Source organism: Rosa chinensis, chromosome 5 (assembly GCF_002994745.2).
Source record: "Rosa chinensis cultivar Old Blush chromosome 5, RchiOBHm-V2, whole genome shotgun sequence".
Lineage (NCBI taxonomy): Eukaryota > Viridiplantae > Streptophyta > Magnoliopsida > Rosales > Rosaceae > Rosa > Rosa chinensis.
The window spans coordinates 65,887,236-65,907,414 of NC_037092.1; the positions used below are offsets into that span (position 1 = coordinate 65,887,236).

Sequence of the window (20,179 nt, forward strand, 5' to 3'; positions counted from 1 at the left end):
TCTATTCGTGCTTGGCTTATAAAGGGTGCGATGATTGCTTGTGGTCAAGTCTATTTTAGGCTTCGTGTAATCTACCAGACTACCACTCATATACAGGCACATTTCATTTGGTTCTACCGAACTGCAGAAGAAAGAAACCGAAACCCAACCAGGTGCAAATATTATGAACCGAACTGGTAAAAATCGTTAGTAAATATATTAGAGAACCAAACCGAACTAGATTTATCGGTCCGGTTCGGTGCGGGTTCGCTAGCTTCGCAGTTTTAGATCCTAGGCTTATCGAAAGCCTCACCACCGCTTCATTTGGTAAAGGAAAAGAGTGGAGACGCAAGGCGGAAATTAAGGGGGGCGAGCACGGCTTTAACCCTACTAGACGGGTTAACCCTACTAGACGGGTTAAACTTGAACGATTGATGTAAAATCTTATATAATTAAACAAATTCTTAAGCACAATTTTTCAATTACCTATTATGCCCATGATTTATTTACATGCAGCAGAAAAATATTTTTATTAAAAATGGGTAAAATATGAAAAACTATCAATAAACCACGAAAAGTAAAATAATAATAATAAAAAACTACATTTTTATTAGAAAATCTTTTTTTTTAAATATAATTTATTGTTTATTTGCTGTTTTACGTTTTTTACACAGAGAATAAAAGACCAAATGGCACGCGGAGTCCGTGTCAAGTGGCTAGTAATATTTTATTGTAATTAATTGATTGATTGCTTAAACTTCAATAGGGAAGCAGACGAGACAAGGCCAACTGCTAGAAATCTAAATCAACAGCACACACATAAGAGGACGAATTTCCTGCAGATCAAATAAATCTTGAATAAAAAAGTGGAAGGCGATACTAATTGAACTCTATATATATTCAATCCATACATGCAAGCAAGCAATTTTCTCATCAAGCATCCCAACTTCTGTTGGTGGAATTTACTGAAACTAGCCTATACAAATTCAATATATTGTTGGCAGTAATCACAACATATGAATTTATACAATGGGCAAAACTGAGGTCTTTTACATGCACCAATCTCCTCTCCACTGCCCCTATAGGAGATGAAGGAAAAAGAAAGACTATTCCATAATGAAGAACTAGACATACCCCACCACCACTAGCTTTCTCACAAGGAGACGGGGTGAAGTTACAAGTGGAACAAAGAAGAAAAACCTATTTCGATATGATTGACTCTGTCACTCTCATCATACCTGTGAATATTGTATAAAAGAAAATATGCTACAATCGTTTTGGTCCGGTTAGCTGCTCTCTTGAGAGGGTGAGGAAGTGACTTTGTCAGTCTCACCGGCCGAAGTACTTGACTTAATGTAGGAGCGGGCAACTTCCAGCATCACCTCAACCTCTTTCTTGTACTACATTTAGTGACCACAATTTATCATAAACCATTCAATTATCATAAAGGGAAGAAAAAATTTGGGCCCATAAAACAGACCTCATTAATAGCGCTCGACTTTATTTTAGACTGCATCGGACACCATTTCTTAAAATGTGCACCTGCAACAAGTAGAAGATCGTGACCAGTTTGTAAAGTATTCCAAAGAGAAAACAAGAATATGCTTCATTTTAGTAAAAAAAAAACAATGCAGCATATCCCTTCCTAGCTATTATATGTCGTACAAATTCCACAGCATTTCATGTACCACCGCACTATGTAAAAAGGTTACAAATAAAAATGTCTCAAAGAAATTGTTAGCAACAGCATCCATCAGAACTGCAGACCATCAGGTCAGAACCAAATGGGGCGATTTAAACTTACCCACTTTTATATCTATGATACATGAGTTTTCAGCGTTAGTCTCCAACTTCCACCTACAATGGATCTGGTACAGTAATTGAATGTCAGCAGAATATTCAGATAATAATGACAGCCAAACAATACAAATTAATCTCACACTGCAATTAGCAATTAGTCTTCAACTCCATACTGTAATAAGCTGACAGATAAAATATTATATAATTTATCTAATATAATGACAATATATAATATCCTAAATGTTCCGGAACACTAAAGCCAGCACTACATGAAGTCCAGTTTTCTTTCAGTCTTAATCATCAAAGAAAAAAAATAATTGAAATTCAATGAACTGATGAATACTGAGAAAAGTTTTGACATTGACAACATGTCTAGTGAGAAAAAAAGTCAGTAATAAGGATTCTACAGTCAGAATACTTGCATTTTAGTTCCACCAGGGTACACTGATTTAGTTTTCCAAATTCACTTTGTCATAACCAAAAGCAGCATTTGTAGCATTTTCTAGCTTTTTGTGAGGTTAGAAAAACACATTTTCCACATGAATATGAAGGAAGCACTCAGGAGAGTATTGACAGTATAAATATATCCAAAATTAAATATAAAGTAAATTACTATGACATGCAGACATACCTCAAAGTAAGAACCAAATGGAACATCATGAGCCTGTTGTACTGTCTCAAACACCTGAAACAAGAAACAAACTCCTGAGAAAATAGTAAGGATAAATATTATGCAAAGAATTTCTAATAAAACAAAAGGAAATTTGCAGGACAAAATAATGAAAAAGACTAGGGAGTAAAAAATAAAATATGCCCAAGATAGAAAAAAGAAAAGATAACAAATAACGTAAATAACTAAATAATTGCAATAAATTACAGAATATTAACAGTTGACAGAGCAGAGATAAGTTGTCGCACCAGTGTTTCCTTGTCAGGTGACAAAACAGCATGCTGCCACTCTGTCATGGCAGTGTCCGGAGGACACATGGGACTGTTACAAAGACCCCTGAATGTTATTTCTCTTACTTGACCATCATATTCATCTGCTGGATGCCAATGTCCAATCTGCAAATAGAAAATCAAAATGAGATCACACACAAAGGATGTGTAGTTTCTACAAGGGACGTGTAATTCCACTGTCCTGTTTGGGAATGTATAGTTTCTACAAAGGGATGTGACTATGAAGAAGCATGTGCTCCCTTCACTTTGCCATTCCATTCCATTGGCATGCATCTATCAAGGCTACCAAATTACCCCTTGCATAGGTTTACAATAAATAGGGTAGTCATGTAATAACTAAACAAAATTTGATTACTATTACAGAACAAACCAAACATTTACTTCTGGTTGCTATTCCCAGCATTTCACACACTGGAATGGCTCCCGTATCGCTTAAATTAGCATAAGCATGACATTCAAAACCACTCATTTGGTCAAACAATCGTTACCATTAGGACATTCCAGGTATAGAACACAAATGCTTGCACTAGATGGAACCCAAAAAAGTACTTACTACAAGATTAGTATCCTTTCGTGCTGAACGGTACTCGTTTGTAAAATTTGAATTATCACTCAACAATAAATTGAAGTAATTCTCAGCTGTGCAGGGAAAAGTATCCTGGAAAAAAGACTAATTAGTGACTGCTCAGAACACTCCAACTCGTTTTTGAGTTAAAAAAAGAACGATATGCATTACATTAAATATACTGTTCAAAGCTTCATCCTTGATAAAAGCTTGGCGCTTCCCAGTATTGGGGATGATATCTTCAGGAATCATAGCCTGACTTTTACTTCCTCTTATAGAACTGCTATGTGCACGCAACGCTGACTCTGCCTTCTCCTAGATACGAGAAAGAATATATCAGAAAAGAAAATTCTCTTTGTCCAACCATTTCTAAACAAGTTGATAAGAAGATCAGGAAGTAAAAAAAATGATAAGGAACAAATGGGAGATCAAATAATACACTTTGAAATGGGAAGATGTTAAACTGATCAAAGCCATAATAAGAGTTGTTTTTCAAAAAGTTCTGCACACATCCTGGAGAATACATGTACAAAACTGAGCTTGAAAACCCTAGTGTGTAGTTTTTCCATCAACGGTGCTTTCATCCCTATATAGATAAACTATAAAGTATAAACCAGCGAACTTGGTCGCACACAATAAACTTTATGAAACGACTGGTATCAACCTTCTTTTCAGCTTCTAGCATTCCATGGTAATTCTTTCTTGCACGCTGAAGAGCTCTGAATGCATGATTCCTGTTCCAAAATGATGCAAATTTATACCTGACTCTACCTGGAAATGGGAAAGCAAAATAAAAGAAACAGAACACCATATTACCAGGTATTTCATGTTAATGGGTGTTTTCAAGAGTAGTCCACAAAATAAATATCATAAACAGAAAAGAAAAAGAAGGAAAAAACATTAAATTCATATGGAATATCTTGTCAACATTATGCTAGTATGTAAGACATCAACCAAAAAGGATAGCAACTACAAGTTAGAAATCATAGCATTTACTATATGTCCTGTTGGTGATTTAAGTACCAAAAACAAAAACAAAAAATTAAAATTAAAATTAAAAATAAAAATAAGAATAAAAATAAAAGCGGGCACAGATACATTTACAGTATTATAATAACACTAGCCTGCCAAATGAATAATATGGAAGTTCAAAACATTAGCCACAAAATAGATGTTTTTTCTCATATTCAGTGAAAGACATAAAGCTTATATTCATTTCCAATCACACTAGCTACTACTGAATGAATAATAATAATCACTATCAACAAAAATAAAATATTAATAATCACCAAGACCAAACGAAGTGGCATTTTACATACAGGGAGAGGTACAGTTGAACCAACAAAGATATCAAAGCACACAAAAAATAAAATAAATAAAGATAATTGACGTAGTAGAAATCATCAATTTAAGCTCCTTTCATTATGTCGTATGCCTTTCATATTAGTAGGTAGTTACAATACTTGATAATCCAGATTTATTGTAATTGGCTGTAGTTGGTCTTGGCTAGGATTTTCGTCTATTTTTAAGTTCTTTTAATGGCATATAAAGTTCTAATTTCTACGGTTTCCTACTCTAAAGGGTAAAGCGGCAAACGAACACATAAACCTCTCCTTTGGCAGAAATCATAAGGCAGAGCTGTCTTGGCTAATTTTGTTAAAAAGTCCCGGGGTGGTTGGGGAAGATGACACAGGAAACTAGAGCACTCGGACAGCTATAATGTCCTGGAAGACAGAAACAAAAAACCCTAACCAAAATCAGTTTCAGCTTCTCAAACTTTAAACCCAGGTATCATCAGCTATTTAAGCCACCATCTCCCAGGTGTCACCGGGAGTGCCAACCAGGTACTAATGCCGTTACGCCTCCACCTCCGAAATATTAGTGAGGACTACAATACTGTTTTAATCCATTAAATAAAAAGAAAAAAAGCCGTGGCAAATCTTAGCTGCCATGAGGCTCCTCCTAATGCGGGAGCCAATGAATAGATTATAAACAAAGTCCCATCAAATTACTAAGCACCGCAACATGAGTCGGTGTCTGTTTTTTAATATGTAATACATGCAATTCACACGCATTTTCAGATAATTATCTTTTCAAGTTTAGTATGCAATGATGTTCAATAAAAGGATCATGAATTACATCTTTCAAAATGCTTAGGTGCATTAATCTGGAGTCTTTGAATCAGTGGCTCTAAAGAGCTAAATTGGATGCTTTGAAAGACAGTTGATAGTGAAGAAGTTTTTCAATTCTGATGCTCTGATACGAAGCATGGGTGTGATTCCAGCCTCCAGGCACCTTTTGTGTGATACCAAAGGCCGGTGTGATGCCTCAGCTTTTCTAGTCTCTCTAGGAGAATCATACGGTTGTAAAGCAGGTAGTTTCTATCCCTTTCTACATTTTATTTCATTTGTTCTATATCACCTCATTTCTTTATGTTTCTGTGTGATGCAACCTCAATTCAAGGGTAGATGCCAGTGGGAGCCTAGGTGCAAGTTATCTTCTTCTCTTCTCTTTTAACTATCTAATCGTTCCAATCATCCACCAGACTTCCCAACTACCACAAATTTGTATCAAAAGCCTAATTTTCAATATCCTTGAAAATTATTACCTTACTCTATTTCCCTAGTCTTGAAAATTGTTCATTGACACTATACAGAGTCCAGCTCCCCCAATCAAAACAGTGCTAGACAACCAAACCCCCAAAAACAAAACGTTACTTTCCCCCTTCCCATAACCTGAAGTAATCTTGCTATCAAATGAGTGCTATGAACCAGAATAAAAAGGTTTCAGGGAAAAGCAAAACAAAAACAGAAACAAAGCAGATGAGATCAGATAAACACTCATATGGAAATCCTACTCACAAGTTAAAGAACCAAATTACTGACCATCAGGACTCCCCAAAGGAGGTACACCATGCCCACCGGCACCCATGCGGAGTATAATTGTTACAGCAGGATTAATGAATGCATGTTGAGTCCTCCGAATCTTTATAAACCAAAAGATCCCACAGGATTAAGCATTGCAAATCACTCAATAATGGGATCTGAGGTGTGTGTGTGTGTGTGTGAGAGAGAGAGAGAGAGAGAAAGCACCTCATCAATATCACCAACTGGTATGAGCACCTGGCAAAAGTAAATATATACCCGGCTATCATTTTAATTAACACATAAAGGTTAATATATCAAAAACAAAAATTAGCATCAACTTACAGATTTTCCATATATCCACAAAGAAACAACTAACCAATCCAATGGCATGCATCTATATATTTTTTAATTGAAAGTCTAGATAACAAAGAAACAAAAAAAAAAAAAATCATTTGGTTTGTGTAGATTCAACTCACTGAATTATGCTACTTTATATTTCATGTCCAATGGATCTTTTTTCCTTATAAAGATTGTCCTAGTCAAGAAAAAAACAGATATGGATTGCATAAACCGCTAAGAATCCAGAAAAGTATGAACATGTGCCTTTTTTCAGCAACTTTAAAATAGCACACCTGCCGTTCAACATGTGTGTTTTTTCAAGAAGTTAATAGTTTTGGAAATATCATTTGTGGAGAACATACCCATGACGAATATCGTTATGTAGACAAAGCCAAAAAAAAAAAAAAAATTTATGTAAAAACATTATTAGCCTTACGCAACACAGTTTCATTTCTCATGTCAAGATAAATATTTACCTGATCTATACATAATATTGATGAAATTCGTAAGATGTATGCAACATAAATAATATACCAGTTTCCAGTAGCACAGACACATTATCCTCACTTCATAATTATGTATTCATGTGGGCAAGGGCAGAACCATGAATTTGTAAACTGCTAACCGGGCTTACTGAACTAAACACGTGAAATAATAGAATGAGGGTCAGTTACTAGCTTGATGGGTCAGGCTACATTCAAAATATGTAGTATTTTCGACTTCTTCACAAAAGTTAGCAGGGCTTAAGGTCTCCGCCAAGAATTAGGAATGGTCATTAGATCTCGATTAAGTAGTTTCCATTAATAAATTAAATACTGAGCATAATAACCGTCAATGTGATGTGGACATTCTCAGACCTAAAAAGAGATGAGAACAATTTTGAAACCTAAACTATACAATAATTATAGCCACATCTAAACCGGAAAGAAGCAAATGTATTAATGAATTATTTTAAATTTGTAAAATTGCTAACAGCTGACATAATCCACATGGAGATAAACAAAACAAATTAAAAATAAAAACTTAGTAAGGGACCAACACGTAATAACTCCAAGTATCATTATATACTATCATAAAAAAGTATATATCAATTGTTCATACTTCTGTCGCATTAACAAACTACCGCACAAGTATTTTCCTTTGCTTTTGTAATATGGTTATTAATATGGCCATGAATGGTAACTCAATAAATTCCTATACCATAAGTACAAATATTAAATCTCTAAATTATTTAAAGATGTTTATTAAGGTCAAGCATACTATATTGTGCATTATAGTAAAAAGTAAACCAATGTTAGACAAGGGTAGGAGCACCATCAACATTGCAAGTTTATTTCAAGCTTCATAGAAAAGTATGATTGCCTGACCTTCATTTGCTTAGAAAACACATTAGAGTGGAAGCAAATGTGCCATGCAGAGACATACATACGGCCATGATATAAGAACGACCTCTCAAGTGCACATGAATAACTATGTTCCACAATCTGAAACAGTCAAACACAAAGTATAATTATCCAAAAAAATAAAATGTAATTATTGGATTAAACTAAAAGAGCCATGCACACGGACAAACATTAGACATATCCCATAAATAACTCCACATATTAACATATACAAAAATTCAACCCAAGTCACCTCATCTGGAAGTAGATCAAATATGGTTTGAAGGGGTCCTGGCTTTTGATGAACAACTGTGGGTTCTTGTTTATCTAAAGATGTCCTTCGGCCACCACCATAACCATTCACAACCCTACCACTGATTTCAAGGTGATAAGACATAAAATCAATAAAATAGCAACAATAACAATATTAACTAAGAAAGGAAAGGAGTGTGGAGTGTACAATTGTGTGTGGTTTCACTCCACTTAAAAAGGTATCATTATAGACAGTAACATCAATAGTATGTTTTTGTTCATGGTCTAGAATAGTGAATTAACAAAGCATAATTGAAGGAAAAAGAATAGTAACAATAAGCCAACTGTGGGTTGCAATATGGAAAGGTAAAGCTTGTAGTCTTACTTTGTGCAATAAATGGAAAAGTGAAAGCAATTTTGAAATCAGAAGTTTCATATCATACAAACAGTAAAATGAAACTCAGAAAATATATTCATTTCTAGGCATGATTAAAAAGACACAAACATCACCAGTATTGTTCTACTTCTAAATTACACAAATAAAAAAAATGGCTCTCAAGATAAGATGAAAGAAAATGTTGAGAAATATAAATGAGAAAGGCTACCTTGGAGAAGTTACGGGAAGTTTTATTGATTTTATATGGAGACAAACCTGACAAGCATAAAGAACACTAATATAATTGGGCAAAGAAAAGGATATGAATTATAAAAGGTCTAGTAGAGAGTTACCTGACCCGATGGGCTATCTAATGTATACCACAAAGCACCTGTTTGACCTTCACTTTCAACTGGAACAGTCACTGAACCAAGAACTGTGCTTTTCCATATAATATCCCAGTCATATATTGTCACATTAATCTGCTGGGCCAGTAGGAAAATACATCACTTATTTTTGGCAATTGGTAGATACATCAGTTTACTAACTAGGTCAATAATCAGTTCAGAAAATAAGACTTTCTTCCTTGATATCATACTTGTAAAACGTAAACATCCAAAAAAGACCTGTTCGAACATGACAATATCAAAACAGAATGTAGATGTACTTATTCTAATCTTAATTCTAAGTAGGAAGATGACTACCCAATCTATCTTACCCTGCAACTCGGAAATGCAAGACAATGGAACTGACAGAAACATCAACAATCCGAGCTTACCAAATATCAAATAGGACGCGAAAACATTATGAAAGTGATAAGTAGAAATAAAATAATAGGGAAACAAAAAAGACGTTGGTGCATCTCCAGAAAATTATTTGATTCCTCGCAATTAATTGAATCCAATTAAAGAAAATCTGTTGAAGCCGAATTGAATATTGTTATCACAAAACCATTTAAAATATATATATATATATATATATATAAATAATTAAATATATATATATATATATATATATCCACACACACTTTCCATAGTAGATGCTTTGTTATAAGGTATACAACAAAGATATTGATAAAGGCCCCTCTCAAGAGCATGAAATAATTTAGAACTAAACTCCCTGTAGTGTAAAATAAACATAGTTCTCGTTTTAGGTGGAACCTACTTAATCAATCAAAATTTGATGCCAACATAAGATCAATTTCTTGATGTAGAACTTATTACTCAACAACGTACTGGTCAACACATTCATTTCTAATTATTAAACTCATAATGACAGTGCAAACACAAAAGTGTTATAAAGCATGATGGATACCTGGACAGGAAGCTCATCAACAGAAAAATTAAACTCCTCTCCCCACATGGGATTTCTTGAACCAGGGACCATTGAACTGCACCAGCAACACGAGTGCTTTAGCCTTCTAATGAATGTAAGATACACATATATACAAACTCACCCTACCTATTGATATTCATTATAGTGGTGATCTTTGCACTCCCCTTTCAAAAAAGCCTTTGTATATGTTATACTGTTTTCTATAAGTGCTTGAAAAGGAAGTGTAAGTGTGAGAATGGTGAAAAAAAGGGAGTATGAAAATCACTCCCTTCATTAAAATTATAAAGTGGCAAACTATAAGAACCAAAATTAGGTACCTAAATCGCTTTTCTGTTCCACATGTGATGATAGCATATGGATCCGACGTGCCATTTAAGTTTGCACCAATAAGATTCTTAGCAGCTAACAGCTCAACCTGAAAAGCATTACAGGCAGGCACCATCTCATTAGTAAACCATTACCTTCTTTCACCATTACCTTCTTTCCGATACCAAACATGCTTTTTGGCACCATCTCATTAGTACATTAAGCCAAAAGCAACTGAGTGTATAAGTAAAGCTATAACAAAAAAGCTCTTTATTCCATTTACAGATTCGAGCAAAAATACAAGAGTCCATCAGCTTATACCTTGATTAAATATGGAGAATTGTTGTGTGCATCCCCTTTCAACGTGCCATCCTACAAAATAATTGCAGAACTGCATGTCAAACAAGTTGAAAATTACTCCATGAATGGCGGCTTATTAGCAAATGCATCATGTAACATCAATGATATTCAAAAAGAGTGAGCAAAGACAACATTTATACCCTTTAGAAAGCCAATACACCAATTTTGTGCCCACCTCTTGATGAAATTAAAAACCAAAGGAGTTTTTAATTTTTTTTTTTTTTTACTTTATAACTAGTTTAGGGTTTGAGACAGGTGTAAATGTTTTTGATTTAGTTCTGATGTTTTAACCCCAGATTTATGAGCTATTCTGGTGGGACGAAAGGGATTTTTCTACTTGTCACGAATTGCAAGGGTTTGAGACAGTTAATACTAATTTAGAGGAAACTTAAAAAAAAAAAGAAAAAAAAGAGAGTAATTACAGAGGAATAGAACTCCAAAGGAGTATGGGATGTAATGGAAATTTTAATAGATATAGTAAGGGTGATCCCTAAACAAAGACCTAAGAAATGAATGATTCAGATTATTGGAGTTCAATGAGGGTCAGGTCCACAAGAGATCTCTTGCCTTCTTATCAGATGACAACCCTCTTAAGAAGTTATTCCAAATGCAATTCTTATGATCAGAAGCCAAAGAGATTACATGGATGAAGCACCACAATGTGTTCCAATGATCCAAACAGTCAGTTTTACGGAGCTATCTAAGAATTACAAAAAATCAAGAAAATCGAACATCATTTGCGCATTTGTCACACACACGCACCCCATCTTATAATAATATATAAGTGGAAAATACAAAGTAGGGGACTAGGTGCCCATTGATTAACTAAGAGACAACAGCATTAAAGCCCAACGAAATAGCCCACAAAAAACAATCTCTAAACATAAGAGAAACTATTTCTAATCATTTGAGCATTTATCATCATGACCATTTTAGTGTTATCAAAAGAAAATATCTAAAGAGCATATCAAAGCTACAAACTTCACAATACTAAGCAAGAATCATAAGAAAGCTACAAACTTCACAATACTAAGCAAGAATCATATCAAAGCTACAAACTTCACAAACACTTTGACACCAAAAAAGAGCCTATTAATAGAAAACATCCAAATTCAAACAAAACCAAAACTCAAATTAGTAAATTGACCTTCTCCTCTATGGCATCCCCAGATTCACCCGAATTGTCAGCAAGTGAGCGATCACAGTAGCCATCTCCGCCGCCTGTGTACGTGAAGAACCAGTAAGCGAAGATCACATAGATGGAGGCAGCCACTGTAACCTTGATCTCCCACAAGGACGGCACAAGGAAATCCAACGACATAGTTTCCATGATGGCTTTCAAATTCTGACTGTAATCAGAAGAAGTGAAAGAGTATTAGTGTTTCAAGGACTGTCCTGCAATCCCCTAAAAACAGACAACCCAAGAATCTGCAAAATTCTGATAAACACTTTTCTAAATTTCAATAAACCATCCCAACTCCACTTATAAAAGTTCAAACTTAGAATCGAATCAAAGAACATGCTATTAAAATTCTCATCCTGGAAATATCATGATAAACCAAAATCATAAATGCATTAACAACGAACTTTCAACTCATGCTATTTAAACTATCTTTCCAAGATAAGGTATCGTAAACTAAATCTTGTAAAAGCATAAAAAAAATGGTTGCTTAACTCTTACTTGTTAAACTCATGAACTATATAAAAGATGTTCATTAAATTTAAACATTTGAGAAAGTAAAAAGTCAAACTCACATTGAATAGGGCAGGTAAGAACTACGCACGTCACTGGAAGAGGCTCCACCGTCTCACCTAAACAAAAATGATCTTGTAATTAATCTGAATTTCGATAACTATTACTCAATTAACTTAAACATCCAACCCCGGCGGTTAATTCTCAAGAATGTAACTGTCACCGAAACCTTGTCTATTCCTAATTATCTTCAACCTCACCGAACCATATCCTCCTATCTCTATATCTTCATACTTGAATCATTTTCTTCCCACTCATCTACAACACCAACCATTACATTTCTCAACAAGTTCCATTCAGGTTGGATTAACTTGTATGTATCCTAACGCATCTAATAAGGTTCATAAAGACCAAAAACTGGTCAAACAAGCCGCCGATCACGGCGGCCGGCGGTGGCACAATTCACTGAAAATTAAAACTCAAAAACTATACGCAATATCATAAGCGAAAGAAAGGCCACGAACTGTAGAGAAATTTTATACCTTGGCGTTTGGCCGGAACTTACGAAAACCACCGGAAAAGCTCGCAGCTTGTCCTCTTTGACTTGTGAGGCACGGTGAATTATAGGAGGGGAAAATGGTATTGATGGAAAGGTTGGGAGGAGAGGAAGAGAGTGGAATGAATTTCGTCGACGGAGGCGGGCGGAGGTTTTGGCGGTTGGAATGCGTCGCGCGCGTCAGGTCGCACGTCTTGAATGATTCTGGGTTTTTCGGTGGGTCGGTCTGACTCGCTGACCTTTATTTATGAAGGAACTTCTCTTTCTTTGTTTTGTCGCTTTGGAATGCCCGTCCGTTTCAACTTTGAATCACTGTTTGGGATCACATCGACGTCGTTGTGTTCTAAGATATGAACGCCAAAAATATATGAACATTTTTTATATATATGCATTAAAATTTACAACGAAAAAGTAAAATCATCTAAATGAAATTAGAAATTAAATAAGGGCCTATTTACTATCAAAATGTGTTTAATTTGTATTTTTGATGAGACTCTTGATTATGGATGTCACTTTGAAGGGTGTATTCAATTCAGATTTTAAAATATTTTGTTTGAGTTTTTATAATCCCTCGATTTACTTAATCCACGGATTATTTAAATTTTATATGGACTCTGAATGATTCTAATAGATTGATTTACTAGTATTTGTTTAGATTTCCAAAGGTTTTTTTTTTTTTTTTTGCCGGATGAAAGTGAAGCCTTGGATGAAAAGTGCTAAAGCCCTTTTTTTTTTAGAAGTCTAAACATTCTTGAGAACTTTTAGAATAGCTTAATTAACAACAATTCCTTGGAGGGGGAATACTCAATAGTTTGTCAGATGGAAGTGAAATAACCAAACCTTGGATGAAAAGCGCTAATGCCCTTTTTTTTTCTTTTTTTTTTAATGTTATAATTCTCTGGACAAACCAATTGATTGTAGTTTGTTATAGGAGTCTGAACATTCTTGAGAACATTCTCTGGCCATCTCTAACCGTCAAGGTCTAAATAGACCATGTTATAAAAATTTTAAAACTTTGGAAGTTACTATTCATCTAAATAGTAAGGTCTAGAATTTTTCCAACTCCAATCGTGAGAGGTCTAAATTATAGACTTTAATATATGTTACTGTTTTTAATTTGTATAATTCAAAATTATAAGTGTTTTTAGTTATACTAGCATTTTTAACATTTCTATGGTTGAATTTTTAACTCCCCGACAATTCCATGATAAAATTGAGGATATTGTTCATATGTTACGTCTTCTCTACATCCATCTATATACATTACTAACTCTTGATTACCTCTCAGTTCACCAATGATTTTGGTTTGTTGACTACTATAGGACATATCTCTTGTATCACTCTGATATACTACTTCATAATTATTTCCATAACCCTTTATAGAGACTTGATAAGTCTTTCGGTAGCCCAGGTCATGTGCAAGAGCTCTGACCACAGTTAAACAACAAATCTTTATATCTAGATTATCAATGTAAATCGTTTGTTCTCCTATATAATTTGGGCAACCATTCTTAGTTTCCAAGTGCCCACCATACCATATTTGGATGGTGTATTTGCTCTTTGCAGGAGGATGTCTTAAATCATATGATGTCTTAAGCTATTCCATATCAAGTGTTTTAGGAATTTATCAAAGTCAGGGCGGCTCAGATATGGGATCAGAGGCGATCCATGAGTCAACCAAGTCGAGTCATGACAAGCTCAAAGTAAGTGTCAATTTAAACCTTGCATCAGATAGTAGTATAGAGTAAGTAGGGTATCGTTCTAACCGGGGATTGAGGGTGCTCCTATCATTTAAAAGTCAAAGAAATAAGAATTAATTACAAGTATACACTATGTACGAAAAATTACAAAATATTAAGGAGATTTAGAAAGTATTTGTATTTCTAATCTAATTAAACTAACTACATTAATCAATTCAAACCATGAATTAAGATAGATAAGGGGGAATGAAATATGTATGATGAAGTTAACAATCATTAACACGAAAACGAGTTTTCTAATCATAAATCACAGATCAAAACATGTGAATGAAGAAATGAATCAAGAACAAAGATGAACGCATACAAAGTTCTTTTTACTTTCCTTAATTAAATTAACTAGAGAACGCATCATAGTTAAACCTATTAAACATGCAATGCTAGTCATAGAACGCTACTCACTAACAAACATATTTAACGCATTAAACACTTAGAAAGTTTGATTGATTTAAGCCAAGAAAACAAGTTGGAACCCCATACAAGCATGCAAGACTCTTCATTGATTTACCTAAGGAATTATAGGTTTTCCACTTGACAATTAAAACCTAGAACGCTAGTATATCTTAATCTGGATTCAATTACATGCTCAATATTCTAAGTTGACACCAAAGAACACAAAACACATAAAAGATGGGATTGAAGCACAAAATCAATGAACTTAAATCATCACATATCAAAATCGCAATTTATGTCTTCTAGAAACGTAAAACGTTTTCATGCTTCATGATTATTGGAAACTAAACATCAAAACATAAACTTTATTCTCACAAAATATCAAAATATCCATTTAAAAAACAAATACCTAGCCTAGAACGCTAGTATAATTGTTTTTAACGTTACAAAACAAAGAAACCAAAAACAAAATATAGAAGGACATGGTTTTCAAGAACGCAAGAAGGTCTTCAAAGGTGGTGGACGTTGATGAGGACTACGGCAAGGATGTGTTGGAGATGATGGAGCTTTGCTTCACGACTTCAATGCTTGAACAATGGAGAGCATCCAAAATTTAGAGTAAAGGGGAGGATGGCGTTATTTGATTTAGGGTTTGAGAGATTTTTGAGCTGTGGAAGGGGTGGACGTGTATGAAGGGAGAGAGATGGCTGAATGGAGTGAAGGTGTGTATATATAGAGGAAGCTTTAGACATCAAGCTCTAGCTCTCCGTCTTCAATTCTTATTCACCTTCCTTCTTTGTACGTGTTGATGTAGATTTCCTTTTGAATTTTATCATTGGTCCACATCACCATGACTGCAATATATCCTCAAAATCAGATCAAATATGGAGTAGAGACCTTCCCAAACTGGTCCCATAAGATATTCACTTCCAAACTCTCCTTATTCTCGCAAAACAGATTTCCGATTGACATTCGTGCACTAAATCGGCCATAACTTCTACTAGAAAATTGATATTGACGAACCATAAAAAGCTCTGGAAACTAGACATCCGTAGGTTTCCAACCATATAATGATCATAATACATTTAGACTCTGAGGGTAAAAAGCTGTATTTTATTGGATATGATTTTGGTTCTGAACCAGCATAAAAAACGTAAATTGCTATATAATTATATATTTTGTTAATCAGTTTTTTTTTTGGTCAGATGAAATATTGTTTTTCTTTTCAGGAAAATTTTATCATTAATGAAAAAACTCTTTTTTTCTGCAGGTGTCCTCAGCAAGGTTTTATCATTGCCCTTGAATATGAGGTTTTATAAACCCTACATGATTCCATAACTTATTGGCATATGGAAACATTTGGAGTCAATGTCTTTTCGATGCTGCTATGGTTTGGAGAAAATTCTGTCAGAAATCAGCGGTCACTGCAAGAAGTTTTGTTCTTTACAGTTGATTGATGCTTACATTTGTAAAGACAAGGCAACAGCAATTGTTGGCTTCCTTCCTCTTACCAATTAAGCAGTTGATTTTGAGAAAGGCGGTTATAGATCGGTATGGTGATCTTATCATGATACTGCGGGAATGCAAAGAGCTTGTGCTTCTGGATGTTCGCGACAGTATCGGTTTTGATCAGTCTGCTGATGAAATACTGAAGCTTGCTTCTGGTATCAGTAAATTCAGCTGTGTGGGTTCTTAATTCGTTTTCCTATTGTACCGTAACCATCACTGTCTTGTACTTTCTGAATAAAGTTTGGCATTCGGTTTTTATCCCATTCCCTGCATGTTTTTTAACAAAGGAGTTACTTTGCGAGATTAATGGCATCGAAACTAAATGGTAATATACCAATGTATAGCATTTTTTCAGTGATTTGATGATCCAACACCGTGTCTGGAAATCCATGAAGTTAGACAAAAACGATTCCTTCTTTGCCATCCCTAAGGTGTTAAGAACCAATGGTGTGGCTGCTTCTTATTGATTTGTTATAATATATTCCATATGCATTCAAATTACTTGCCTTGATTTCTCTTACCTATTGTTAACCCATAATCAAATCTTGGCTCCATGCATATGATAAGTTTTGAACATGGGCAGTAGAAAAGAGGACTAAACTTTCTTGCAAATTAATATATTGCAAACTTCGTAGTTGATATTATTATCAATATATTAAAAAAAACCTTTGAAGTTAAAATATACAAGAAGGATAAAAATGTCCGGTTAACAAAAGAAAGAGACAAATAACCTTTTTTTAACCTGTTCTTCACAAAAACTACCCATAAATTTTCTTTTCACCCACAAACATAGGGTATGAGCTCTCTGCATGCCAGTTACTTTTCTAAATAGAGGACAATAGTTCCCAAGTTTTATTAATAATACACTAAAACAGTACAAGGATGAGGGGAGACATGAAACTCAAATCCTTCTTAACAGAAAAAGAAATAAAAAATATATATAAAAGCAAAAGAAAAGGAAATTCAAGATTTCAACTACATAATTCATATGACTCGACTCTAAATTAAACTAATCCAATAGGTAGCTTAATCAATAAAAAGCAAAACCCTTAATTCTAGGAAACTCAAAACAAAGCTAATTGAACTCAGAAATTCTCAGTTTCCTCCTTTTCGATCAGGAACACATCTCATGTGCATGAACATGCACCTCCAGCAAACTGTTTAGCAAAGGTTGGAGCGTCGACTTCCTGCTTGTCACCGTCATCAAAGTTCAGAGCATAAGTTTGTGCAGTATAAGCATTCTTCACTCGTGGAGTGCTTCCCAAGCAACTACAAAACAGCCTCTTCAAATCTTTCCACGACATTCTCAACGTAATGTGTTTGAATATCCTATGAGCTCAAAGTTGGTCTTTATTGTTTTTCAGAAGAAGTACTTGTTTAGGCAGATAGCTGATATGTAGTATTTATAGGACGTGCAGGTAACACGGTAGGAATTCTTAATTTATGTTCCCGCACCAAAGGGGAAAAAACTAAGATTTGCTCTATCCTATTAGGAAAAGGAAATCTTTCAAACTTATGATTCCTTTTAGTAAGTATCGCTAGTCTTTCTTCAATTGATTACTTAGCTGACCGATCCACTATGCTTAAGATTCAACTTTTTATGTTTCCTAGTTTGATTAGGTTTTAAAATCCTAGGTTTTATGTTTCCTACTCTTTAATCAGGATATTTCTACTTGCACAGATCGTTCATTACAACAACTCTGCAAATCCTCCAAGTTTTTTCTCATAAAATATCAACCGCCCAAATTTTTGTGTAGATGGAAGATGAACGAAAATGGAGGACTTAAACCTGGACTGTTTGGCAATTAATATCCTTGCAAGAGTGGGATGGAGTCATTACTAAAGGGCCTGCAGGTCATGGTGCAGGGCCAGCCTCAATCCTTGGTGCTGGAAAGCGGTTATAGATCGGGATAGTCTTATCATGATACTGCGGGGTTGTAAAGAGCTTATGCTTCTGGATGTTCGTGACTGTATTGGTTTTGATCAGTCTGATGATGAATTACTGAAGCTTGCTTCTGGTATCAGTAAATTCAGCTGTGTGGGTTCTATATTTCGTTTTCCTTTTGTACCGTTACCATCAGGCTGTACTTTTTGAATAAAGTTTGGCAGGCTTTTATCCCATTCCCTGCATGTTTTTTACAAAGTAGTTACTTTGCGAGGTTAATGGCGTTGAAGCTAAGTGGTGTATCACCATATGTATAGCATTCTTTCAACGACTTGATCCAACACCGTACCTGGAAATCCATGAAGTTAAACAAAAACGACTCCTCTATTAACTTTGCTATCTCCAATGGTGTGGCTGCTTCTTATTGATTTGTTATTGTTAATATATAGTTCCATATGCATTCAAATTACTTGTCTTAATTTCTCTTATGGTGATTCTCAAGTTGTTTCTCGCTCCATTCTTTTATCACAATCAGTACCTGAACTTATCGTCCATATCAATTTCTTAATTTTCCTAAAATGGAGTAATTGAAAACTACAGAAAATAGGTTTTTCTTCTTTCTCCATCAATATCCAATCTACGTGCATGCATAAACTTTGATAAGGACCACTGGAACCCCATAATCACACAGTCAGCAATAACAGCTATAGAAATTAAATTTCTCATCCTCCCAGTCTACCCAACCTTCATTACGTTCACACCACACTCCCATCCAATTTTTCGACCATTTACTTCTATATTAGTGCTCTGTTTTCCCCTGTTTTCTCATTCACCCCAAACCTGAAACTGAGTTCATAATTTTGATCATGGCTAAGAATGATGTGAAGCTTCTAGGAGCATGGCCGAGCACATTTGTGTTGAGGGTTCGGATTGCCTTGAATGTCAAGTCTGTCGAGTACGAGTTTCTTCAGGAGACAATGGAACCCAAGAGCGAGCTTCTGCTCAAATCGAACCCGGTTCACAAGAAAATCCCGGTTCTGCTTCACAATGACAAACCCATCAGTGAATCTCTTATCATTGTGGAATACATCGACGAGGCTTGGGCCTCTGGCCCATCAATCCTACCTTCTGGTCCCTATGAGCGCGCTGTTGCCAGATTCTGGGCTGCTTATATTGATGAGAAGTGGTTCCCCGCGATGAAAGGCATCGCTGCTGCTCTAGTGCTGTTGGAGGATGCATTTCAAAAGATTAGCAAAGGAAAGAGTTTCTTTGGCGGAGATCACATTGGCTACCTTGACGTTGCACTTGGGGGAGAGTGACTGAGGGGATGGCTGGGATCAAGCTGCTTAACGAAACGAAGACGCCGGGGCTGGTCAAGTGGGCTGAGAAGTTTGCTGCGGATCCTGCTGTGAAAGATGAACGACAGAGACAGAGAAGCTTGCTGAGTTTAGTAAGTCTATTGTAGCCAAATTCAGAGCTGCTGCAGCTGCTGGGGCTAAGTAATCAATGTTGTGTGAAGCAGTGATGAGAATAAAGTGTTTATGAGAAATAATCAAGACCTACTTGGTTTCAGCAGCCAGCGCCCAGCGGTCTTTGTGTCTTTAAAACTCCTTGTGTAAAGCAGTTGTTATCAGTTATTAACTTGTTTTCCTTGCCAAAAAAACACTAATCTTCCATATCCATCGGTGTAATTACATCAGGTTACTATGCAAAGAGCTTGGCTTCTTGATGTCAGTGATTATGTTGGTTTTGAACAAGTATCGAAGCTTGCTTCACATATTAGTGAGGGCTCTAAAGTTGCACCAACTACTGGAAAAAGGGGCCAAATGACAGAGTAGGGAGGCACGGATGACAGATGAGCATCC

General features: G+C 35.3%; 1 protein-coding gene and 1 pseudogene across 4 annotated transcripts; one reads left to right on the forward strand and one right to left on the reverse strand.

The window, feature by feature from the left end:
- Positions 1-846: 846 nt before the first annotated feature.
- On the reverse strand, positions 847-13,092 carry LOC112164606 (BAG-associated GRAM protein 1). Of its 4 annotated transcripts, none has more exons than XM_024300857.2 (20): positions 12,757-13,089; positions 12,277-12,333; positions 11,669-11,870; positions 10,483-10,533; positions 10,173-10,270; positions 9,835-9,910; positions 8,874-9,005; positions 8,750-8,796; positions 8,146-8,266; positions 7,878-7,994; positions 6,397-6,426; positions 6,190-6,289; positions 3,969-4,075; positions 3,476-3,619; positions 3,293-3,397; positions 2,698-2,844; positions 2,411-2,464; positions 1,784-1,847; positions 1,460-1,521; positions 847-1,379 (listed from the first exon to the last, which is right to left on the reverse strand). In XM_024300857.2, the coding sequence occupies exons 3-20, from the start codon at positions 11,849-11,851 to the stop codon at positions 1,266-1,268; spliced, it is 1,752 nt and encodes a 583-aa protein (XP_024156625.1). In that variant the 5' UTR covers positions 11,852-11,870; positions 12,277-12,333; positions 12,757-13,089; the 3' UTR covers positions 847-1,265. The 4 variants fall into 4 exon arrangements, with proteins under 4 accessions (XP_024156625.1, XP_040362305.1, XP_024156626.1 ...); XM_024300858.2 differs by having other exon boundaries at positions 1,266-1,379; positions 8,874-9,002; positions 12,757-13,090; XM_040506371.1 differs by lacking the exon at positions 7,878-7,994 and having other exon boundaries at positions 12,757-13,092.
- Positions 13,093-18,968: 5,876 nt separating this feature from the next.
- Positions 18,969-20,075, forward strand: LOC112165620 (annotated as a pseudogene).
- The last annotated feature ends 104 nt before the right edge of the window (positions 20,076-20,179 follow it).